The following is a 26,454-nucleotide window of genomic DNA, read 5'->3' on the forward strand; positions in this document are numbered from 1 at the left end:
AAATTATATGCCAACAAACTGGACAACCTAGAAAAAATGGATAAGTTGAATTGGTAATCAGAAAACTACAAAAAGATAAAAGTCCAGGACCAGATGGATTCACAGGGGAATTCTAACAGACATTTAACAAAGAGCTAATACTTATTCTCCTCAAATTATTCCAAAAAATAGAAGAGAGAGGAAAGCGTCCAAATACATTCTATGAAGGCAGCATTACATTGATACCAAAAACAGACAAAGACACCACAAAAAAAGAAAACTACAGGCCAATATCACTCATGAACACAGAAGCAAAAATCCTCAACAAAATATTAGCAAACTGCCTACAATAATAAATTAAAAAGATCGTTCACCATGATCAGGTGGCATTTATTCCAGGAATGTCCGGATGCTTCAATATTCACAAATAAATTAGCACCATACACCACATCAACAAAATGAAGAACAAAAATCATCTGACCATCTCAACAGGAACAAGACAGGGATGTCCACTCTCCCCAGTTTTGTTCAACATAGTACTGGAAGTCCTAGCCACAGCAATTAGACAAGTAAAAGAAATAAGAGGCATCCATGTTGGTAAAGAAGTTAAACTGTCACTATTTGCAGACAACATGATACTATACACAGAAAATCCTAAAGACTTCACCAAAAAACTACTAGAAGCAATAAACAAATTCAGTAAAGTGGCAGGATACAAAATTATTACTCAGAAATGGGTAGCTTTTCTATACACTAATAACAAAGTAGCAGAAAGGGAAATTAAAAAACAAAACAAAACATCTACAGTTGCACCAAAAATAATAAAATACCAAGGAATAAGCTTAACCAAAGAGGTGAAAGACCCATACTCCAAAAACTATAAAACACTGATGAAAGAAATTGAAGATGACACAAACAAATGGAAAAATATCCCATGCTCATGGATTGGAAGAATTAATATTGTTAAAATGTCCATATTACCCAAAGCAATCTACAGATTCAATGCATTCCCTATCAAAATACCAACAGCACTGTTCACAAAACTAAAACAAATATTATATTATAGAACCACAAAAAGACTCCAAATAACCAAAGCAATCCTGAGAACGAACAAAGTGGGAGGTAGCACAATACCAGATTTCAAGATCTAGTACAAATCTGTAGTAATCAAGAGAGTATGGTACTGGCACAAAAATAGACATGCAGATCAGTGGAACAGGCTAGGGAGCCCAGAAATAAGGCCCCAATTTTATGGTCAATTACTCTATAACAAAGGAGGCAAAATATACAATATATAAAGACAGTCTCTTCAACAAATGGTGCTGGGAAAACTGGATGGCTACTTGTAAAATAATAAAACTGAATCACTTTCTTATACCATACACAAAAATAAACTCAAAATGGATTAAAGTCCTAAATGTGAGACCATAAACCATAAAACTCCTAGAAGAGAGCAAAGGCAGTAATTTTTCTGACATCGTCATAGCAACATTATTTCTAGCTATGTCTCCTACTACAAGGGAGACAAAAGCAAAAATAAACTGTTGGGACTACAACAAAGTTAAAAGCTTTTTCACGGCAAGGGAAACCATCAACAAAACAAAAGAAAACATACTGAATGGGAGAAGATAGCAACAAATGATATATCTAATAATGGGTTAATACCCAAAATATATAAAGCACTTATACAACTCAATACCAAAAAAACCCACAATCCAATTAAAAAATGGGCAGAAGACCTGAACAGTTTTCCAAAGAAGATGTACAGATGGCCAAGACACACATGAAAAAATGATCAACATCACTAATTACTGAAATGCAGATCAAAGCCACAAAGAAATATCAACTTACACTAGTTAGAATGGCTAAAATCAAAATGACAAGAAATAACAAGTATTGGAGAGGATGCGGTGTGGAGAAGAAGGAACCTGCGCACTGTTGGTGGGAATCGAAACTGGTGCAGCCACCGTGGAAACAGTATGGAGCTTCCCCCCCAAATTAAAAATAGAAATACTATGAGATCCAATAATTCCACTAGTGGGTATTTACCGAAAGAAAATAAAAACACTAATTTGAAGGGCGCCTGGCTAGCTCAATCAATTGAGTGTCTGATTTCGGCTCAGGTCATGAACTTGTGGTTCGTGAGTTGGAGCCCCACGTTGGGCTCTTTGCTGACAGCTGGGAGTCCGGAGCCTGCTGTGATTATCTGTCTGTCTGTCTGTCTCTCTCTGCCCCTCCATCACTTGTGTTGTCTATCTCAAAAATAAATATTAAAAAAAAAATTTAAGTTGTTTTGTTTTCAAACAAGAATAATAAAATATTCACTTGCAATTAAAAAAAAAAAAAAAAAAAAGCTGTTTCCTGGGACTCGCCCTGGACTGATGGTCAGATTCCTGCGAGCGCCTTCACGTTCTCTCAAAGCATCGTTAAAGGATGCTTCCACTGAGTTACCAGAGATTTCGACCTTCAGTCTTCTTTTCCTGAAATCTGATCAGTTTCACTTTCCAGTTCCCTTCCCTTTCACGGAGGCACTGGCTCGGAAGCAGGGAGAAAACATCAGCTGACGCGTCCCCCGCCCTCACGCCCCTTATATAGCTCCTTCAGCAGGGACTTGGGGCTCACTCGGGACGTTTCCCAAGAACGGATCAGCTTGGGGACCAGATTTTCAGAACGGAAGAGGAGCAGGTTGCAGACATGAGGTCAGTGACATAGAAATGCGTAAGCGCCCCTCCCCTGATCTTGAATGCAAATTGTAAACGGAGCTGCTGGGGGCAGGCAGGGTCCTGTGTTGTCCCGCGGCTTTTGGATGAACCGTGCGTTTATCGGTGTGGGCGCTTTTTATTTCCGGGTCTTTTCCCCGGTGTACACACACTGAGGCTTCCGGAGCTTCTAGAACTGCTCCTCTAGCTGGGAGCCCAGAAGAGGGAAGGGCTCAGCAGGAGTGTTAGACCCACTCAAGCACAGTTTGTGGATTCCAAGTTGGACCTGGGAGGAGTGATGGAATTACTCTTTATGGGCTTTTTTGTTGTTGTTGTTGTTTTCTTTGCAACGACTGAGAGGCTTTTTTTCTTGTCGTTTTAAAAAGAAGCATTTCTTTTCAGCAGATATTAAAGATGGAATTGGTACTACAAACTCCACTCGTGTGTTGAGGAATTTTGCCCTGAAACGTTGGGTCAGTTCGAGGTGGGAAGTGGAAGAAATAATTCTTCCATACGGGCATTTTCCCATTTTTTATATCAAAACAAAACCAGAAGCAGAGAGTGTGTTTTTATTTCTGTGATGAGAGCTGGGGAGCAGCAAACAATTTGCTCTTCAAAACAGAATGACCTAATCTCTTTTTTAGTAACAATCTAATCTCTAGTGGATGGAAAGCAGGTCGGTGGCTGCCTGGGATGGTGGAGGGGGCTGGGGCTGGGTAGGAAGCAGAGTGGGGAATCTTTGGGAATGATGTCAATAGTCTGTAGGGAGATAGTGGTGCTTGTTGCTTGTCAAAGCTCAAAGCTCATCAAACTCTACACTTAAAATGTGTGCATCTTATTGTATGTAAAGTATAATCTTAGCGAATTTGGGGTTTTGTTGGTTTTTTTTGTTAAAGCATGTGAACATGCTTAAGTTCTGCCATTAGAGCCTCAGGAAAGATAGAGTTGAGAGAAGGAGAAGCCATTTTCACTCAAACACCATGGGGAGGGAGGATCCCAGTGACCACACCCTGGGAAAGTCCCCAGGGCTCCTATTTGGGAGTGGGCCGGGTAAGAGGAAGTCACTGCCAAGTGCCTCAGGTTACCCTTTGCTATGTAACAGGTTCCAAGTTATATATGTGTCTCCATGAGTGGGGTTAACCAGAAAGCCTGGCCCTGCCCAGTGCCCTGTTAGCCAGTTTGCCCCAAGAGGTTTTACAGTGGCCTGTGCTTAGGTGTGTCCAGAGTCACTGACTTGAGGAAGTCTGGGGGGCGGGGGTGGTAAGGGGTTCTCTGGACTCTGCTGGACGGGTGCCCACATCAAGTTGCCCTGTTCCCAGAGGCTATATAGGGCCAGGGCCAGGTGGGTCTGCTCCTCCCTGGCAGGGCTAAAAATTGCCAAAGGGGAAAAACCACCTGGGGAAACACTTACTATCTTCGGGCTGGCTGATGGGCGCCCTCCTCTGCCCCACTCACTGAGGAACTCCGTTGCTGCCCCGTGCACTAAAACTTCTTTTAAAATTGTAACACTAATAGACCAGCGATTGTGAGGGTAACTCTTTCTGCGTGGTCAGCAGTTGGTAGTGTGCTCTGTGGAAGGCTTTCTGTGTGTTATTTCATATCACCTTCCCAATAGCCCTAGGAAGGAAGAACTGTGATTTTTATCAGCCTCATTTTCTATTGTTTATGAATATAATTTATTGTCAAATTGACTTACATACAACACCCAGGGCTCCTCCCAACAAGTGCCCTCCTCAATGCCCATCACCCATTTTCCCCTCTCCTCCATCTCCCATCAACCCTCAGTTTGTTCTCTGTATTTAAGAGTCTCTTGTGCTTTGCCTCCCTCCCTCTCTGTAACTATTTCTTCCCCCTCCCTTCCCCCAGAAGAAACTTAACTTCTGTTAAGTTTCTCAAGATCCACATCTTGAGTGGAACATAGAAAACATATAAAATCTGTCTTTCTCTGCCTGACTTATTTCACTTAGCACAATACCCTCCAGTTCCATCCACGTTGCTGCAAATGGCATGATTTCATCCTTTCTCATTGCCAAGTAGTATTCCATTGTATATATAAACCACATCTTCTTTATCCATTCATCAGTTCGTGGACACTTAGGCTCTTTCCATAATTTGGCTATTGTTGGAAGTGGTGTTGTAAACATTGGGGTACACGTGCCCCTATGCATCAGCACTCCTGTATCCCTTGGGTAAATTCCTAGTAGTGCTATGGCTGGGTCATAAGGTAGTTCTATTTTTAATTTTTTGAGGAACCTTCACACTGTTTTCTAGAGTGGCTGCACCAGTTTACATTCCCACCAACAAACAGGACAACCTGGAAGAAATGGACAAAATCCTACACACCCACACACTACCAAAACTCAAACAGGAAGAAACAGAAAATTTGAACAGACCCATAACTAGTGAAGAAATTGAATCAGTTATAAAAAGTCTCCCAACAAATAAGAGTCCTGGGCCAGATGGCTTCCCAGGGAAATTCTACCAGACATTTAAAGCAGAGTTAATACCTATCCTTCTCAAGCTGTTCCAAAAAATAGAAATGGAAAGAAAACTTCCAGACTTAGTCTCACTTTCTAGATGAGGAAAATGAGGCTCAGAAGGCAAGAGAGTAGGTGTCAGAGCAGAGTCATTAGTGAGGTACCAAACTCTAGGGCCGAGCATCTTCTAATTCTGTGGACCAAATCCAAGAGGGTGGAGGGTCTTAATGCTTTTAATTGTGCTCACACTAGAGACAAGGGGCAGGAGTTAAAGGACTGGGCCTTCGAGATCCCTATTTGGAGAATGAGGACCACTCTCTTTGATGGAAACTCTTGGAGTGCACAGAGCCACACATTAGAGGAAGGTAAAAGCAGACCTCCCCAAGACATAGTTTCCTACAATTTGGATGGAAGGAAAAAGGAAGATCATTCAGGACCATTTCCTCATAAGGAAATGAGGCTAAATAATGTGATTCCAGAAATATTCCAGACTAGGTCAAAGAGGTAACAGAACTCCAGGTATCTTGTGGTCATTTTCCTCTCTTCTAGATGGTCTGCCTCGCTCTTTGATATGCTACATTATCTCTGACAAGTAAGTGGGAAACTGCTTTTCAAAATCCCTCTAGAATAGTGCTTCTCAAAATGCGGGACGGGGGCTCCTCCAGGTACACAATTTCCCTGGTGCTTGTATGAATGCAGATTCCTGAGCCCGAGCCCACACCCAGATTTCAACAGAAGCTCTGAGAATAGGGCCTATATATATATATATATATATATATATATATATATATATATATATATATATATGTATAATGCCTTTTTCCAAACCCCCAGTGTGCGTGGAACCCTGTTCCCGGTGGGAATGACCTCAGCTCTGACAATTAGGTTTCAGTTTCTCCTCAGTGGGCATCCTGATAGCATTGTATTGGTCTCATTGTCCTTTTCTGTTTGATAAAAGCAGAGATCTCAGGGCTAGCTGGCATCCTGGTTGGAAGGCCCTTCAGCAGTTGCTTCTGATCCACAAGCAGAAAATAAAATCAGCCTGGACCCCAGCTTTTCAGAATTGAGGGAAATAGCCATCATGAGGTAAATGTTCCCTACTTTTCTGATAGGAAGTTGAGAATTTCCCACAAATCTTCAGCCTTGCATGCAACTTCCTGAAGTATGTTGATGCAGTGCTTGCTTATAGATGAAATACACAATTATCTAATTCGATCATAAATCTCTCTTAGTTTTGTGGCCATTTCTGATTTACAGACACTGAGGGAAGTGCTTCCAGGAGAGCGGGGGGGGGGGGGGGGGTGGGAGGAGAAGAGACTGGCAGGTGGAAAGGGGCAGAGGGCCTGGAGGGCACCACTGTCCCCCAGGAGAGTTCTGGAGGTCCCGGTCCCTCTTTTGTTTCTTTTGTGAAAAGACTAAGTCAGTGAATTTTGTTGTGGTTGTTGTGGGTTATTTCAAAAGTGTGGTTACTTCTCTGCTAATGACTAAGCCAGCACTGCATTTCATAATGAGGTTGCTCTTACCCAAAGTTTGCTCTTTCGGAACTGAGAAATATGATGAAGGGGCGGAAAATACGCCACCCCAAAATGTGCCGCTTTGGCATGTGGGTTATTTTGAGCCAAAGGCAACTGAGACCCAACAGACTCAAGAAAACGTTTACCTCTCTGTTAACTGCCTGAGAGAATTTAGATACGGGGCCTGACCCCAAAGGGAGCTGTTACCAGAGATAACTTTTTATCTGAAAGACTTACATGCACGGCAGGGCAAAAGGCTGAGTATCAACCGTCTACACTCATCTTTTTGGGAATTGCTGTCCACCACTTTGAAATTTCAGGACCCAATCCACTACTTAGCTGAAGATGGCATTTGAGCCTCAACTGCCTGACTGCCTTTGGGCCTCATGCTTTTATGGGGCTCCTACACCTACAAAATTAAATTTTTCTTCCCTGTTCATCTGTCTTATGTCAACTTAATTATTAGACTAGCCGAAGAACCTAGAACGGTGGAAGGAAATTTTTCTGAGCTGACAATGTCTACCTGACACGCCCTCTTACTGACCTGCTAGGCGCCCCCTGTGGACTACAAACTGTCACAAACTGTAGCAAATGTCCTATATCACAACTAACCTGAGTGCCCAGTTAGAACACAAATTAGCAGGCCCTGCATTCCGAAATCCAGATTGAATAGATCAGAAATAAGGCCTAAACTTCATACATATACATATAAAGAGTGTTTAGAGCAACTTTCACAAACATATACAAGCTAAATTAGTAAGTGAGGAAGCCATGGCATATGGGGTATTGGTTTTTAAAAAGGGAATTGTATTTTTTATATTTTTTAATCAGAATTATCTTCAAATGTTTTATTTTGATCTACTCAATTAATGATGTTAACATTATCATAAATATGTAATTACAGTGACATGTGTAAATATGTGAATTAACATATAAAAATATGTAATAAAAATCCAAAGAGGGGAGTGAGGAACAGAGTGTTTCATGTACCTAAACTACACAGAAGAAAAGGGATAAGAATTGCTAAAGTAATTCTATTCTTTTCTTTCAGCTTTATTGGGGAATAATTGGCACATAAAATTCTAAGATATTTAAAGGATACATCATAGTGATTCAATATACAAACACACTGTGAAAGGGCTCCCTTTTTCCATTAGGTCAGTTATCACCTCACATACTTGTGTTGTTTGTTTGTTTATTTTTGGTAAGAATATTGATGTTCTACTCTCTCCACAAATCCCAATTATATATACAATACCATGTTATTAATTATAATCACTATGTCATACATTAGATCTTCAGACCTTATTTATCTTACATCTGAAAGTTTGTACTTTTGGCAACCTCTACCTATTTCCACACTCCACCCCCCACAACCACTTTTCTACTGTTTCTATGAGTTTGACTTTTTTTTCCTTTTTTTTTTTTTTTTTTTTTTTTAAAGAATCCACAGATAAGTGACATCATGCAGTATTTCTCTTTCTCTGTCTGGCTTATTTCACTTAGCAAGATCTCCTCATATTCCTTCCATGTTGATGCAAATGGCAGGATTTCTGTGTTTGTTTGTTTGTTTGTTTATGATTGAGTGATGCTGATCAGAAAAGATGCCTGATATGATTTGAGTCTCCTTAAATTTTAAGATTTTTTTTGTGGCCTAACATATGATCTGTCCTAGAGAATGTTCCATGTGCACTTCAGAGGACTGTGTATTTTGTGCTGTTGGATGGAATGTTCTGTAAATGTCTAAGTTCACCTGGCTAAAGTGTTGTTTAAGTTTGATGTTTTCTTATTCATTTTCTGTCTGGATGATCTATCCACTGTTGAAAAGGGATAGAGAAGTCCCTTATTATTACTGTATTACTCTCTATCTCCCTTCAGGTCTATTAATATTTGCTTTATATATTTAGGTGCTGGTGTGTTGGGTGCATAAACATTTATAAACATTATATCCTATTTTTGGATTGACCACTTTGTTGTTAAGTAATGACTTTCTTTACCTCTTTAACTTGAAGTCTATTTTGTCTAGTATAAGTATAGCAGCCCCTGCTTTCTTTGGCTTTCATGGAATATCTTTTCCATCCCCTCACTTTCATCTATGTGTGTCCTAAAAGCTGAAGGCAGCATGTGTTAGGTCTTCTTTTACATCCATTCAGCCATTCTGTGTCTTTTGATTGGAGAATATAGTCCATTTATATTTAAAGCAATTGTGGATAGTTATAGACTTATAGCCTATAGACTATTGCCATCTTGTTCATTGTTTTCTGGCTGTTTTACAATTCCTTTATTTCCTTCCTTTTCTCTTGCTCTCTTTCTTTGTGATTTAATGCTTTTCTGTAGTAGTGGTGTGCTTCTATTCTTTTCTCTTTACCTTTTATGTATCTAGTACAGGTTTTTTCTTTGTGTTTACCATGAGGCTGAAATAAAACATCTTATATTTATAACAGACCATTTTAAGTATATAACTTAAAAGTTTGAATGCATATCTTTTTTACTCCTCCCTCCCCCTACATTTTATGTTTCAGATGTCACAATTTATATCTTTTTAACTTGTCTATACATTAACAGATTATGGTGGTTATAGTTATTTAAAAAAAAAACTTTTGTTTTTAATCATTATACTGGATTTATAAGCAATTTACCTATCAAGGCAATAGTGTTTTAAAGAAAATCTCCTGGACTCTAGCTCCAAGTTTCATGTTTCTTCTTATCAAGATATCAGGACTCATGGTCCAATATACTTTTCTCCAAATCTTACTTCAAGGGGGTATCAGGTGTCAAATATATAATCAAATTGGAAATGTACAGAGGAAACCTTATGAAAAGTCAACAGAACTTAATTAAAATTTTCAATAAGTCTTATAATCATGAAGCCACTTACACAGTTGGCTCTCTTCCTGAACAAACTGCCCTTTGTTAGCATACATTCGCTAGCATGGCTAGCTCTAGCATTTGGTGAGGTGGTGGTAGGGATGGAGTATCCCTAAGTGTTCCATCTTTGGGGCTGTCTCTCAGGTTCAGGAATATAGAGGGAGCTTTTCTACTTGCCCTACACTTCATGAGCCACTGACATCTCCTGAAGCTTATGTATAACAGGATTGGAATGTGTTTCATCTTGGAGAGTTGATGGAATATGTTTCATCTTTATCAATAAGTGCCTACACTTTTATTCTGGTAAGATCCCTCTGGTTTACTAATATTTCAGCCTGTGTCATCACCACGGGAAAAAAAGATAGCGAGATAGTGTTATCAAACTGGTGTTATAGCAAAAACAACCAAAGTCACCTGCTATTCTGCAGGCTCACTGAGAAGTTGGATGAATACACTCTATGGCTGATAGAGTGTTCACCTATTATTTCCAGGCACCTATATCTACAGATACATTCTACCGATCTGAAACTCGTGCCTTCCTCCAATGCCCTAACTGGGAAGTCAGCAAAGTTAACTAATGCTGAAACACAGAAATGCCTCTATTATGCCTTAGTTGCATAACAGTTATAAACATATTTGTTCAGTGATCATCTTTACAACTTGCTCTTAATGTTTACTTTCTAATACTTGCTACCTTGAGTTATGATCTGTAGTCCTTCAAACAGGGCAGCTAGAATCACCACATGAAGCCAAACTGGAAAACCCTAGAATGGAGATAAAAGACATTGGCATTGTGGTGCTCTACCCAGGGACCTAGAGAATGATAAAGATGGCCAGGAATAGAGGCATGCACATAAAAGGGTATCTAGATAGACAGCAACTTCCCCCTTTTTCCTTGTCTTGGGTCAATTGCCTTGCCTCTGTGTCTTTCACTATAAGGCATTTCACATGTGATCACATTGGGCCCAGAAATGGCCTAGATGAGCACTGCTGGAGAGACAGACAGAAACTAGAGCAGCAGCAGTAGTGTGTGGACCGGTGCTGGTCCTTGGGAAAGTACAAATAAAGTCAGTGGCTCCTCAGTGAGCAAAATGTATTTTGACAAGTTAAAGAACTTCCCTTTATTCTCATTATATCTTTCTTATTTCTTCAGGGATAAAAATGCTTCTTTCTTTTTGTTTTTTAATCCAGTGGTGGCAAGCATAGGTGGTTGGTGTCTTTTGGAATACATTTTCTCCCATTGTCATGATTTTGCCAAATTTAAGTTGGCAGCCGTATTTGACTCAACTTCTTTATGAAGTTGTGCTAGTCTGTGAAACCCAAAACTATGGACAACAACTGGGTTTAATGATTTCTGGAGGTTCTTAACTATCTTGTGGTGTCAAGAATCTACTGGTAGAAAAGGGGAGCACAAACTCAGTGAAACATCCTCCGAGTCCCAGGCAAAGAGTGATAGGAGAACACTTTGAGAACCTGGTAGTTTATCCAACTGAATAAGGCCAGTGATCTCCCTTGGCATCCTCCATCTACAAAACTCAGATATGTTGATTTTGCTTGTTTGTTCCTCAAAATTAATTCATTCTGTCTGGGGATCTGGCCTGTGACGGGAAAAATGCCCCAATCAGACTGAAAGTGAGCGCCCATGGGTCTGTGTGAGTGACTGTAGGGAGATGGTGAAGATGAAGGGAAAGGGCTCAGTCTCCACAGCACAGTGTAAAACACCCCTGGGCTTCCGTCTCTTTATGTGGCTCCTTCTAACCAGTCTGTGGGCTTCTAGGCCAGAGAGAGCAAGGATAACTGACTTTACTTTGTCTTGGCATCCTTCAAAACTAACAAAGTGACACAAAGGAGTAGCCCTGTAAAGGGTCATTGGATCCACCTTGCCCAGCATGTGAGGACTGAGCCCTGACTTCTAATGGAGCAGGACAAGAGATCCAGGTCTTCTCTCTGCAGTGCTCTCCTCCCACCTGCCCACCTCACCTTGCAGATCTGCCCACACAGTGGGAGGGACGTGCTCCATGGGCTCTTGCACAGAGCACAGCTACAGGCGGGTGAAGCTAGGGAGCATGAGGAAGGTACCTCCTCTTCTGTCGAGGACAACATAGGGTGTGCCTTAGTCAGGGCTCTCCAGACAAACAGGATCACTAGGAGATACATGTATGTCCATGTAAGCTGCTCGGAGATGTCAGGCCCCACCCACCAAGGCTGGGAAGAGGCAGCAGGCATTTGCTAAAGGCAGTTGTTTCAGGCTCTTCCATGTGTTTGCTGACCAAGAAGTCAACCGTTCAGAGCACCGCAATAGAGGAAACTCGGGCAGCCAACTATGGAGCTCAGATTGCATGAAGGGCTTTTTCTTCAGCTTCTACGCGAAGGTTAGGGCAGGATGGACTCCTGGATGCGGGACTCTTGGCTGTCCCACCATCAACTCTGCCCTGAACTGTAGTCATCGACTTCGCTCAGATCATGAGTAGGCTCAAGTAGTGGACTCACAACGTTTGAACTCAACTATTTTTTCTGTTACTTTGTCCATTTGCCAACAGCAAAAACAAACTGGATCTTCAGCTTTATCCCCATTTCTTGAAAGGGAAGAGCCTTTATACAACCGGACATATTTTTTTGTTTTTCCTCACTGAGAATTTTAACCCTCTTTTTTCTTCTTTCGACAACAATTTCTAAACATGCTTATTTTTACCTACTCTTTTCTCTACTTTCAGTAAAATAAAGATTAAAGATTCTTACCTACTGCTGGTTTAAAATATATATGTGTGTATGTATATATTTATATATACATATATACAAAATATATGTGTATATATATTTATAGATACATACCATATTATAAATATATATTACAAATATAGTATTTATATATAGTATACTATACACACACACACACACACAAAATGAAAGAGATTTATTCTCAGGAATTGGCTCACATGATCATGGAGGCCGAGGACCATAATCACGGGTCACTGTCCACAAGCTGCAGACCCAGGAGAGCCAATGCTATAATTCCAGTCTGGGCCAAAGGCCTGAGAGCTGGAGGGACAATGCCATAGGCTGAGGTCCAAGTCTGAGGGCCCGAGAACCAGGAAGGCCGATGTACAGGCTCCAGTCTAAGGGGAGGAGAAGACACATGTCCAGCTCACACAGCCAGGCAGACAGAATTCACACTCCCTCTGCCTTCTTGTTGTACTCAGACCCTCACCAGACCGGGTGGTGCCCAGCCAACACTGGGGAAGACAGTCTGCTTTACCCCTGCCTCCTGAGTCAGATGCTGGTCACAGACACACCCAGAACTGATGTTAGACTCGAAGTCTGGGCCTCCCACAGCCCTGGCAGATTGACACACAAACTTAACCTGTAACTGCATCCCAGGACGCGGTGCCTGGCAGGTGCACATCACAGTGACCGTGTCTATTTTCTCCACAGTGAGGTCAACAAGAATTCTCTGGAAAAAATCCTCCCACAGCTGAAATGCCATTTCACATGGAACTTACTTAAAAAAGATGGTGTCTCGCGTGATCTAGAAGACAGAGTGTGTAACCAGATTGAATTCGTAAACGCTGAGTTCAAAGCTACAATGTACAACTTTTTGGCCTACATAAAATACTTAAATGGTCACAACGAGGCCGCCCTGGAGTGCCTACAGCAAGCTGAGGAGCTGGTCCAGCGAGAACACTCTGATCAAGCAGAAATCAGAAGGCTGGTCACCTGGGGAAACTATGCCTGGGTCTACTATCACCTGGGCAGACTCACAGACGCTCAGATCTATGTGGACAAGGTGAAGCAAGTATGCGGGAAGTTTTCAAATCCATACAGTATGGAGTGCCCTGAGCTTGACTGTGAAGAAGGGTGGACACTGCTAAAGTGTGGAGGAAAGCACAACGAAAGGGCCAAGGTATGTTTCGAGAAGGCTCTGGAAGAGAAGCCCAACAACCCAGAATTCTCTTCTGGACTGGCCATCGCAACATACCGTCTGGATAATAAACCACAGAAGCCATTCTCTGTTGATGATCTGAAGCAGGCCCTTGAGCTGAATCCTGACGATCAGTATGTCAAAGTACTTTTGGCCCTGAAATTGCAGAAGATGAATGAAGAAGCTGAAGGGGAGCGGTTGGTCCTAGAGGCCGTGGAGAACACTCCCTGCCCAGCAGATGTCCTTCGCAATGCAGCCACATTTTACAAAAATAAAGGTGATCTAGACAAAGCTATTGAACTGTTTCTAAGGGCATCGAAATCCATTCCAAACAATGGTTACCTGTATCACCAGATTGCATGCTGCTATAGGGCAAAAGTCAAACAGATTCAGAGTGCAGGAGAATCTGAAGCTGGCAAGAATGGAGAGAAGATTGAAGAACTAAAGAAACATGCTATTGACTATGTGATCAAAGCTATTGAGAAAGGAGTAGGTCCACTGTATGCATATTCTGATGTCACCGACCTCCTGGAAAGAGAAGACTGTTTTCAGACAGCTTTCAGTAAGGAGCTCCCCAACACTGGGAGGCTACAACCCCACCAGCACTATTGCGACTTTGAGGGGCATCATGGGAAGTCTGAAGATACTTCTGTCCAACGTGATTTAGAGGGTGTGCCCACAAGCACAAAACCAGCTGAGAAGGGAAAGATGAAGTGCCCACCACAGAACATAGCTGGAAATCAGCTTCCACAAAATGCACCCAATTCTTGGTATCTCCAAGGATTAATCCACAAACTGAACGGAGAGCTGCTTCAGGCAGCCAAATGTTATGAGAAGGAACTGGGCTACCTCTTAAGGAATAGCCCTACCGGCATAGGCAGCTTTTTCCTGCCATCCCCTGAGCTTGAACAAGGCAGTGAGGAAGCAGGCCGGGGCCCACACAGCCCCGTTCTCAGAGCTCCCCCAACCCTGAGCTGAAACACAGAGGAGGGACGGGAGCACAGTCAGGGAGCGTGGGGTGCTGGTCTCGCTTATTGCTTTAGGGCACATCTGAGGAGTTGTTTCCTCGTGTCTGTCTCCCCTGTGCATATCAGCCACACACACTTCCCTAGTCCGCAGGTCTTATAACAAAATTAGCAGTGGAAACAGTGCATCAGGCCTGCATGCTGCTGAGTAATTCTCAGTTTGCACTCGGTTCACTGGATAGCCCCCATTTCTGCCCTTCTTGCCAAGAGTCTTAGCTCGCCGCTGCCTGCTCCCAGGTCTCCCGCCCTCTGCCCCACTGCTATCTAGCCTTCTGGACCCCCTGAAAGACCACCTTTTGACTAATCCTGGAATATTCCTTCTGTCTGACTCTTGGCTTCAGCCATGTATATATATTCCTGATTGTGATACTACAATAAATACGTATTCTTGATAGTGATGCTACAATAAACCTTAAAATTTTGACTCAGGATAAAGCAGTTGTGTGCTTTGCGTGTGTGACGGAGAGTAATATTAATTCCCAAAGTTTCTCTTCAGGACACTGTCTAGGGACAGTGGGTAACTGCTACAGCCATATCATACTACTGTCAACGTGCCCTTGTTAGCTAACACTCCCCTATAGCCGGCCTGCCCTTGGCCATGGGAACTATCTCTCTTATTCCAGTCCAGGGGCCCCGGCGGAGTGCAGTGCCCAGCCAGAAGCTTCTGCAGGGTTGCTGTGCACCCAGCAATGCCTGGACAATTGCCCTCCTGACGGTGTGTAAGAGGTGCCAGTACTAGGCTGGCTATAGAGACAGAGATCTTCACCCGCCCGACGGTATGAAAATATTCAAGTAGTCCCTCCCAGCTGCGGAGACCCACAGGCTGGTGCACCATGCAGCTAGGAGATGTGCCAAGGACCCTGTCCACCTCTCCTCAACCCGTTACAAGGTCTGCGTTCGTATGCTTCTCTAGTGGTATCATCCGTTTGTCTGGGTGCAGAGGAAGATTGTTAGGCACCAGATCCCAGACAAGACAGAGGGACTGGCAATCCCACCTCCTTTATGAGTGGGCAGTCAGAAATTTGACTCTTTCCTTGTACACAAGGGGAGTTCTGGGAAGGTGTTTCATAAGCCACACTGGCTGTAAAAGCAGCAGACTTGAGTGAGGCTGCCCCCCACCCCTGAATTATCTGTTGGCTCCAGCAAGGCTGGGAGAGCCTCCAAGTGCCCAGCAGTGAATTGCTGCCTCCTGGCCAGCCTTGGCCTGGAGCAGCCCATTCCAGAGGGGTTGCTGGGCCCAGGTAAAGAATATTAGCATGGAAACCAACACTGAAAGCGTGGAAGAGCATGGAAGGGTGGCTGGGGGTAAGGTGGAGACTGGCAACAGGTACAGCTCTGGGGTAGGTGAGGAATTGCCCATCTATATGCAAACACACATGCTCAAGGACACAAAGATTTTGAATACTGGTGGCGAAGGAGGACATTGGAAGTTTCTCCAACAGGGGTACCTGGTCCCATCCCCGGAAATCACACACAGCTGATTGACACAAGGATCGTGGCCACCTACCTACCCTGTCCCTCCATGCTCAGGGTCCCATCCACCTTCCAGATGGTGCTAAGGCTCCCAGAATTGCTGTTGATCTGTCCTGACCTACATACCTAGGCTTTGATTTATTTTGCTGCCTGGACAATTTTATGGAAAAAATGCCTCTGCACCCTCAATCTACTGTTGTCTGAGGGAATGTCCACAATCTGCACTTCCTTGTGTGTGCCCCTGATCTCACACAGCCCGCCTCTGGAGACCCAGAGGGAATAAGAAATCGCTGGCTTTTCACAGACATCCACTCCTTACCACCTGGGGCCATACCCAACCCTACCCAACTAGTAACTCGGTGGGGACTTAGAACTTCTCGACCAGTGCCATTTTACCACCTAGGCTGTGGGGCAGGCTTGGCTGGTGGCCACATAGCATGTCTTAGCAGATTCTAGGGCTGTCCACAGAAGAGACAATTGGAGGAATGGGAGTCTGTCTCCACAGGGGAAACCATGGACTCCTCCCCTCAGGCTTATCAGCTCCAGGGAAGCATGGACTCTGTCTCCTTTGCTCACAACTATATGCCCATTCCAGCAGTGCCTGGAATGAACTGAGCTCTCAAAAAATTTTGAACACATTGTCTCCATTGACGGCTATGACACTGCCATTACCACCAGCTCAGTGGCTCACTGTGTGAACTCACCTCTTCTAAAACAACTTCTCTGAATCCTAGGGGAGGGTGCTGGGAAAATAAAAGAGTAAGTGTCCCAAACTACAAAACAGTAACAATAAAAGCATGGCAGGTTTCTGTACTGGCCTCTGAACTATGTTCTAGGATCTGTGCTAAGCCCATTGCTAGCATCTAAAACCAGTGTGGAAGGTATGAGGCTCAGAAAGGTTTGGTAACTCGTCCAAGGCCACACAGCTAGAAAGAGGTATCGCTGGGACTCAAGTCCATAGCTGTGTGACACCAAGACGCTCTGCTCACATGCATTTCTGTACTTTCTCACATGCTGTGTCCTCAGTCTGTTGGCACAACCAAGAGGTTTCAGGCTCTACCGTGAGGGTAGACCCCTGACTTGTGTCTCTTCCTATCAGTTCCTCCACTTAATCCAAACCCCCCTCCCCCACACTCCCGTGTGTGATTCCGGAATCTCCTGGCTTTCCATTTTACTCCTCTTTCCCACTGTCTTTTGTAATCCAGTGTCAGATTTTTTTAATTCATCCTGATACGGCAAATTCACAGGACCTTGACAGTGGTAATGCTCCTCAAGCTACATGCAAAGGAATTTAGAATTACGTCCACGCAGGGCTGCACCGGCCTCTCCAGAACCACCAGCAGCTGACACAGTGAGCTCCGTTTTGTAAAAGTTGGGCCTGGACAACCAGGATCTCTTAAATGCACGGGGAATACTTTCCTTGGACTTTAAGATTTTCCTCTGCAGTCCATTTTTTATTCACTCTCATAGGAAATTGGGAAGGGTGGAGAGAGAGCCACACTCAGCAAGTCTTGGCCTGTCCTTCCTCCCCCTTGCTCCACTAGATGGAGTGACTGTTCCCTAACTGCCTGCTGTATTGTGTTCTCCAATGAGAATTCTAGGAAGTTGGCATCAGAGTCCCCAAGATACCACCTGGGTCCGGTGATTCACTAGAAGGACTCACAGGACGCAACATACAGTCCTATTCATGGATTAGACTTATTACAACAAAAGGATACAACAAAAGCAAAATCAGCACAGGGAAAGAGTGCATGGGGTGAAGGTCAAAGAAACCAGGCACAAATCTCCCAGAGTTCTGTCCCAGTAGAATCAAACAGGATGTGCTTAATTCCTCCAGCATCAAATGTGACACATCTGAAGCTAGTTGGAGCCTCAGCGCCCAAGGGTTGTATCAGGGACCAGCCACACAGGTACCCCCTGCTTAGCACATATCAAAATTCCAGACTCCCAGAAGGAAAGCAGGTGTCGGTATTAACCAGATTGTTTGCACAAACTGTTTAGGCACAGCAAACCAGCCTGATCAGTTAGAGAATGGTGGGAGCATCCCAAAAATCCAAGTTCCCAGATGTCAGCCAAGGACAAACCTTGCAAGCAGGTCTTTCTAAGGATCATAGTCTAAGGCCTGATATGTTAACCCTTTTCTGTACAGTTTATGAGTGCCACCAATGACTCCACAGGCACCAGGCACCCCAGGTATCTATCCCTTTACCCTTCATTCCCAAACAATGCTTTCACCATGTTTCAGTGAGTCAGGGTCCTTCAAGCATGCAGTGAGGGGACCCATGGCCACCCTCAGGTTTGCCCATGTGTTAAAAGGACTCCCAGACTCAGCATGCAGCCATAATTACAGGCAAGTTATATTATAGTGTAAGGGAAGAAAACAAATCTTTTCCCCCTACAGTACTCCCAGGTTCTCCAGCAGGGGCCCTGCAAATTAGACTGACGTCAGATTAGCAAGAGAAAAATAGCTGCTTATTAACTGGTATATCCACACACATGGGGGAACTCAGGGATGCATAACTCAAAGGGGTGGGTAGAACTCGAGCTTCTATAGTGCAGGGGAGGAAAAATCTTTCTCCCTCTACCCTCCTATATTCAATGGCTGGGCTCATGAGTCAGTTAGACAAGAGCCAGGTTAGTAAGAGAAAAAATAGGTTTAATTACATACATACACACAGGAGTTAACAAGGAAAACATGGCTTCCAGAGGTGCCAGATGACTGAGGCTTATAAACCATCATGCAGGGTTGATAAGTCATTGGCAGACCCAATTCCCTTCAGCTCATATTCAAACCTGACATAATGAATTTGCTGACATCATGTCAATGAATTTTTCCTTTTATTAAATTTTTTTAATGCTTATTTATTCTTTTTTGAGAGAGACAGAGAGACAGAGCGTGAGTGGGGAAGGGGCAGAGAGAGGGAGACACAGAATCCGAAGCAGTCTCCAGGCTCTGAGCCGTCAGCACAGATCCTGATGTGGGGCTTGAACTCATGGACCATGAGATCATGACCTGAGAGGAAGTCGGACACTTTACCGACTGAGCCACCCAGGCGTCCCATCAATGAAGTTTTCTAAGACTTCATGGCCTCTAAGACTTCTGTCTCCATGAACATGTGGAGCCCAGAGGGGACAGAGGTCACTGAAGTGGGATGCTGAAGGGGCTGCACCAAGCACAGGACAGCCTGGAATGATGTTGACAATGCTGAACTTTACCTGAGCCCTGTGCTTCTAGACAAAAGCCATGGTCAAAAAATCTGCCCACCCCCAACTTTGGTGTCTGAGAATGTGGGGAGTTTAGCTAAGCTACTCCATGTTATTGCTGTCTCAGTATCCATTTTGTTTGGCCAAGGAGCCTGAGTGGGGCGTTGAACTAACATTAGTCTTCGTGTGCAAGTACATGCCCTAGATAGCAGCCTGCAGAATTACAAGCAAATGTAGGTTCCTGATATGATATCTCCCAGCAGCCTGTCTGAGCAACAACCTTCCTGGCCTCCCAGGGCCTTCCCCTTCTGCCCTCCTCCCCTTAGAGAAGCCCCTGTGGAGCTGACCGAAACCCCACTCTTTTGAGTTTGAAGGGACCATTCCGAACCTACGCCCAGAACCCCAAAGCATTTCACTCACAGCCCATGATAAACGCTTCCTCTCTGCCTGCAGCCTGCCTTGACATCCCTATCATGTGGCGTCAGGACCTGTGAGGAATAAACCTGTCCAGTTCAACTTCTCTTGTGGTCTTCTGTGAAACTGCAGAGAAACACCCTTTTCCGTATTACTTAGATAAAACTCGGGATGGGACCCCTGTCTCCCTCTGTTGAGGCCACAGACTCTCCAGATTCTCATTATGCTTCTCCTAAATGATCATCTGAATTATTTGTTCCCATGATCAATCAAAACAAAGTGCCTGTACCTTTAATCAGACTGACTAGAGGTTTATCAATTTTGTTAATTCTTCCAAAGAACCAGCTCCTGGTTTCATTGATCTGTTCTACTGGGGTATTTTCATTTTTGTTTTGTTTTGTTTTGGTTTGGTTTTGATAGCTTTGATTTCGGCTCTAATCTTTATTATTTCCCTTCTTCTGCTGGTTTTGGGTTTTACTTGCTGTTCTTTTTCCAGCTCTTTAAGGCGTAAGGTTAGATTGTGTATCTGAGACCTTTCTTCTTTCTTTAGGAAGGTCTGCATTGCTATATACTTCCCTCTTATGCCCGCCTTTGCTGCGTCCCAGAGGTTTTGGGCTGTGGCGTTATCATTTTCATTGGCTTCCATGTACTTTTTAATTTCCTCTTTAACTTCTTGGTTAAGCCATTAATTCTTTAGTAGGATGTTCTTTAATCTCCAAATATTTGTTGTCTTTCCAAATTTTTTTATTACGGTTCATTTAGAGTTTTGCTATGAAACCCTTTATTGTGGTCTGAAAATATGCACGGTATGATCTCAGTCTGTTTGTACCTTTTGAGGGCTGATTTGTATCCCAGTATGTGATCTATTCTAGAAAATGTTCCATATACACATGAGAAGAATGTGTATTCTGCTGCTTTAGGATGAAATGTTCTGAATATATCTGTTAAGTCCATCCGGTCCAGTGTGTCATTCAAAGCCATTGCTTCCTTGTTGATTTTCTGCTTAGATGTTCTGCCCACTGCTGTAAGTCAAAATGCCTATAAACTTAACTTGGCCAAATCTCTCTCTCTTTCCTCACGAGACCCTTAAATTTGACTTGCCCCCAAGGCTAAACAAGTATTGGAAGGCCAGACAATCCCTCTCAAAGCTTGGCTAACAACAAGGAAAGAGATTTCCTGATCTCTCCACCCTCTCCCTTCTTCCCTGACACCCAGTTTCTAGAAGTTTCTAGAACACCCAGTTTCTAGCCTTGTTTGCACCTCTATGTAAAGGAAAAGCCCTCTTCTGACTAAACCTTTCAGACATTAGCAGATCTTAAGATCAGAACTGTCTCCCTTCCTTATTGCAAGTCTTCTTTTTTTTTTTTTTCACTTAATAAACTCAATTTCTTAGAGCCCTTTTGGGCATATAGAAAAATGTGCAGGAGGTACAGAGTTCTAATATACCTCCCTCCTCCACACCCTCACCCCTCCTACAGTTTCCCCTATTATCAACACTTTGCATTTGTGTGTATATTAGCTCCAACTGATGAACCAATATTGATACTTTATTCCTAACTGAAGCCCACAGTTTACATTAGGGCTCACTCTTTGTATTGAGCACATCACCACCCATCTACCATTGCTCTATCATCAGAAGAATTATATCGCCCTAAAAATGCCCTGTGCTCCAACAATACCACTTCCCCTAAAGCCTTGGCAAACACTGATCTTTTTACTATTCCTATTGTTTGGTTCTTTCCACAATGTCATGAAGTTGGATGTACAGGGTATAGCCTTTTTAGGATGCTTCTTTCACATAGCAATGTGCATTTAATGTTCCCTCATGTCTCCTTTAGCTTAAGAGCTCATTTGTTTTCACTGATGAATAGCATTCCATTCTGTGGCTGTACCACAGTTTGTTTATCCCCTCACCTGCCGAAGAACATCTTGATTACTTCTAATTTTTGGCACCAACAGGAGTACCAAATAAGCCAACTCACTGAGAGGAAGTGGGTATAATCCAGCTCTGCACCTCTGCTTCTTTGAGTCCGATCCCCAGGTGGTATCTTGCCTGTCCTAGGAAAAGTGAGGGGCTAGATCTCACCTACAGACCATGGAACAACTGATGACGTTCAGGGGGTATAAGTGCCAAGCCACCTGAAACAAACTCATGCCTGACTGGACGGTAAGGGCAGAATCCACACAGCGAGGCCCCTGTCATGTAAAATGTCCCATTTCCAGAGTCCCAATCTGGTGGTCAGCTGGCACTTTCACAGTTACATATTCCTCTTATCTGCTTCTGCACGTTTACTGTGACTTGAGATACAAGTGCTGGTTTGGCAATCCTTCTGGAAGCCTTAGCATGTGCAGCTAGCATCACTGCACCTTTGCATAAGTAGCCTCAAAACTGCCAGGGCCTGGCCTGGCCACTGCATATCTTCTTAGGAGTATTCTCTAAGTGGGGAGCCAGCAGGACTATGATTCTTCAAAATACTTCAGCTGAAAGATTAAGAGTTAACCCAAGAAGGTGTTTTCAAGAAGAGAGAAAGAATCCTTCCTCTGTGATTATAAAGCAACCAACATCTACTGCTTTTGTTAAAATTAAATGCTCATGGATCTGTCTCCCACCTAGATGGCAAGTCACCTGAGAAGAGGAAATCTGTCATATCCATGTCCCAACAGAGCACCTGACATGTAACTAATGGTCATTCATGGCTTGCAGACTTTAGAAATGGGTAAGGAAGGAGCTCATGGCAACGAAGGCCGCCTTGGACATGCCAACAGATCTGGGCTGAAGCAATAATATAGAAGCTCTCTGAACAGAAAGAAAGAGACCCACACAGCCCGACACTATCAGCAAGGCCCCGGTGCTGCTGGACAGCACCCCACAGCCAGGACCCTGTTCCCCTGTCCCACATGCACATTACATCAACATCAGACAAGGCCACCCTGACACCATGAGAGACCAAAACAAAAACAAGGCCACTCCATAAAACATGTCTGAACACAGACAAAAAAGATGAATGCTGTCCAGATGGGTCCTACACTGACCCAACACCAGGTGAAGTTCTCCCCACATTTCCTCTGACAGCACTAGTGGTGCGCTGCAACGTTGAGGAGAGAAGGGTTTTGCAATGCTGAGGGTGGGGCTAAAATTGTTTTGACATTAGCAGAATTAATCCCTTTCAGGTTGCCTTTTAGACTACATGTAACCTACCTGTTGGCGCCATAAAGCGATGAGCGTTTCCTCAGGGTTTTCAACGTTTATTTATTTTTGGGACAGAGAGAGACAGAGCATGAACGGGGGAGGGGCAGAGAGAGAGGGAGACACAGAATCGGAAACAGGCTCCAGGCTCCGAGCCATCAGCCCAGAGCCCGACGCGGGGCTCGAACTCACCGATCGCGAGATCGTGACCTGGCTGAAGTCGGACGCTTAACTGACTGCGCCACCCAGGCGCCCCTTCCTCAGGGTTTTTAGGCCAACCTGCTCTCTGTCCTAATGACGCGACCACAGAACCCAGGGAGGCAACAGATAGGGGGAGGCAAGGACACTGGAAGGTATCATTTGACCATTCAAGTCCTGGCTCCATTCCTATTAGACTGAATTCTCCTAAAAATACAAATAATTGTTGTCTACTTTTTACAGTGACGAATCAAACGGGAATCCCATTGAAGATAGCCTGGTTCAGCTGAGATGCCACTTCACCTGGGAGCTGCTAGTTGAAGACACTGAGATGCCCGATTTAGAGAACAGGATCTTGGATGAGATTGAGTTCCTAGACACCAAATACAACGCGGGCATACACAACCTGCTGGCCTACGTCCGACACCTGAAAGGCCAGACTCGGGAGGCCCTGGGGAGCCTGAAGGAAGCCGAAGACCTGATCCAGCAGGAACACGGCGACCGATCGGCTGTGAGAAGCCTGGTCACCTGGGGCAACTACGCCTGGCTGTATCACCACATGGGCAGGCTGGCGGAGGCCCAGACTTACCTGGACAGGGTGGCGAACACTTGTGAGAAGTTTGCAGCCCCCTCCTGCTACAGGCTGGACTGTCCTCAGATGGACTGTGAGGAAGGGTGGGCCTTGCTGAAGTGTGGAGGAAAGAACTACGAGCGGGCCAAGGCCTGCTTCGAAAAGGCTCTGGCAGCGGAGCCTGAGAACCCTGAATTCAGCACTGGGTATGCAATCACCATCTATCGCCTGGACGGCTTCAACAAAGCGACCCAGGTCAGCGACGCATTTTGTCTGCAGCCTCTAAAAGAGGCCATCGGGCTAAACCCAGAAGACGCGTATATCAAGGCTCTGCTCGCCCTGAAGCTTCAGGACGTGGGCCAAGAAGCCGAAGGAGAAAAGTACGTCGAAGAGGCCCTGACCAACATGTCCTCGCAGACCTACGTCTTTCGATACGCGGCCAAGTTTTACCGCAGGAAAGGCGCTCTGGATAAAGCTCTTCAGCTCTTAAAGAGGGCCCTGCGGGCCACGCCCTCCTCCGCTTTCCTGCATCACCAGATGGGGCTTTGTTACAAGGCACGCATGATCCAAATCAAGAGAGCGGCAAACTGGCAGCCCAGAGGACAGGATAGAGACAATGTCCACAGATTGGTTCACTTGGCTATATGTGAAATTCAAAAGACTCTGATGCTAAGGCCCACATTTGAGTTGGCTTATGTTGAACTGGCTTACATGTATGCAGAAATAGGCCAACACACAAAGGCTGAGGACGCCTTTCAGAAAGTGTTGCACATGAAGAACATCAACGATCATCTGCAACAAGAGATTCATTACTGCTATGGCCATTTCCAAGAACTTCACAAGATATCTGTGGATAAAGCAATCACCCATTATTTAAAAGGTCTCAAAATAAGAAGCATCTCCCGCACCAGGGAAAAAATTCTCAGCGCCCTAGAGAAGTTAGCTAAAAGACATATTCATCAGAATGTACGTGTGGTGGAAAGTTTCAGCATCCTTGGGCTCATCCACAAATTGAAAGGGGAAGTGAGTGAGGCCCTGGTGTGTTATGAGAAGGCTCTCAGGCTGGCTGCTGACTCCAACGCCATGGTCTGAAACAGAGGTCACCATTACTTGTTTAATGTCATAACTAAATATAGCCAACACCTTCCTGATCGCTGCTTTCAGGAACATGTGACATGCTGAAATACAAGAGTTGATACAACACAGGCTCTGCTGCCTGCTGAGCACCGCCCCCCCCCCACCATTTTCTTTCCCCTCCTGTCCATGTGTAACACATCCCTGTACTCATTGGCCAAGGTCGCTTGATGCTTTGGGGGGCACCTATCACCTGCTAGGCCAACGGAAGCTCTTTTCCCTATGGCTTTGCATGGGGAAAGGGTGCATGGGTGGCTTCCGTCCTCCATCTGCCTGGTCTCTGAAACAGAGGAGTCTTAAACAGGGAAGATTTCAGCCCCTCCTGGGCCCAGCACACCGATCACACGCCAGTGTAGCTCTGTGCACACACCCCTGTCTCTGCAGGAGCACACACACAGGACGTCCGTGCCTTGGTCCAAAGACACTTCCGCTGGTTGGCTCACACACTCAAACCATGAATTCCTGGAGACAGTCATCCTGAGCCAAGAGCATGGGCTGCTCATATACACATGCACCACGTGTATCTCTCTCCACACACACTGATTCTGGAGCTCACACAGGCCTATTCCTGCGGACTTGTGCACATACACATTCTGTATTTGGAAAATTCCTGACACCGTAACCCAGTCAGAAGTTTAAAAAAAAAAAATTAAAAAAAAAAAAAGATTTACTTTTCATGTGGCCGGGCGTGCTGACCTACCAGATCTAAAAGCAAGGCAAATGAGCAAAGATGAAAGAGAAAAGAGAAGGGACTTCAGGAGGTCACTAGAGTGTTCCAGTCCCGGTGTCCATCTCCCAAGGCCTTCCCACAGCCAAGAACTGCTGGCCAGGAAGCCAAGTCTATAACCTCATAAGAAACTCAAACATTTCGGGACACGTTTGTCCAGCCGCTGGCAATCGCAAAGAATCTGTGCATTCCAAACACGTCGCTGGACGTGTACTCACCCCTAAGAAAAATTAAAATGTACTGGGGAAAGACAAATAAAGGAAAAGCCCGTTTAGGAGGTGCAAGCCAAAAGTGACAAATACATTAATGCAGTTTTTAGGTGCTGGCCCTTGGGGTACATCATATAATCTTCTTTTTCCCTAAGATATTTTCTCCAAAAGCATTCAGTAAAGTTAGAAACTTGGTAAGCTAACAAAGTCTTTGAGTGAGTTTTATTAGTGAGATTTTTAAAAGGTATATATTCCAGGGGCACCTGGATGGCTCAGTCGGTTAAGCATCCGACTTCTGCTCAGGTCATGATATTGGGCTCATGGGTTCAGGCCCCGCATCCAGCTCTGTGCTGACAGCTGGGAACCTGCTTTGGATTCTGTGTCTCCCTTTCTGCCCCTCCCCTGCTTGCACTGTCTCTCTCTCTTTCTCAAAAATAAACGTTAAAAAAAAATTCTTTTTTAAAAAAAAAGATGTGTATTCTTGGGGCACCTGGGTGGCTCAGTCAGTTAAGCATCCAACTCTGGATTTCAATTCAAGTCATGATCGATCGGTTTGTGAGTTCAAGCCCCGCATCAGTCTCCGTGCTGACAACGCAGAGCCTGCTTGGGATTCTTTCTTCCTCCTTTTCTTTCTCCCTCCCCGGCTCAAGCTCATGCTCTCTCTCAAAATAAATAAGTAAACTTAAGAAAAACATATATTCTATGTTTGGATGGAAGTAGAAAAACACAGAAGCGACTTCTATAAGCAATAGAAGGTCTGAGGCAGAAGCTTCGGGAATATAAACACTACCAAGAATTTTTTCAAGTATTGGGTAGGGCTTTACTTTTGCAGGCCACGGAATTGTAAGGTTGGTTT

General features: G+C 44.3%; 2 protein-coding genes across 2 annotated transcripts; both read left to right on the forward strand.

The window, feature by feature from the left end:
- Positions 1-2,566: 2,566 nt before the first annotated feature.
- Positions 2,567-14,910, forward strand: IFIT3 (interferon induced protein with tetratricopeptide repeats 3). Its single transcript, XM_043596161.1, has 2 exons — positions 2,567-2,678; positions 12,970-14,910. Exons 1-2 carry the CDS (start codon positions 2,674-2,676, stop codon positions 14,432-14,434), a joined length of 1,470 nt encoding a protein of 489 aa, XP_043452096.1. The 5' UTR covers positions 2,567-2,673; the 3' UTR covers positions 14,435-14,910.
- Positions 2,579-25,801, forward strand: IFIT1B (interferon induced protein with tetratricopeptide repeats 1B). The gene is made up of 2 exons (XM_043596162.1): positions 2,579-2,678; positions 23,201-25,801. The coding sequence occupies exons 1-2, from the start codon at positions 2,674-2,676 to the stop codon at positions 24,618-24,620; spliced, it is 1,425 nt and encodes a 474-aa protein (XP_043452097.1). The 5' UTR covers positions 2,579-2,673; the 3' UTR covers positions 24,621-25,801.
- The last annotated feature ends 653 nt before the right edge of the window (positions 25,802-26,454 follow it).

Source organism: Prionailurus bengalensis, chromosome D2 (genome assembly GCF_016509475.1).
Source record: "Prionailurus bengalensis isolate Pbe53 chromosome D2, Fcat_Pben_1.1_paternal_pri, whole genome shotgun sequence".
NCBI classification, from domain to species: Eukaryota; Metazoa; Chordata; class Mammalia; order Carnivora; family Felidae; genus Prionailurus; species Prionailurus bengalensis.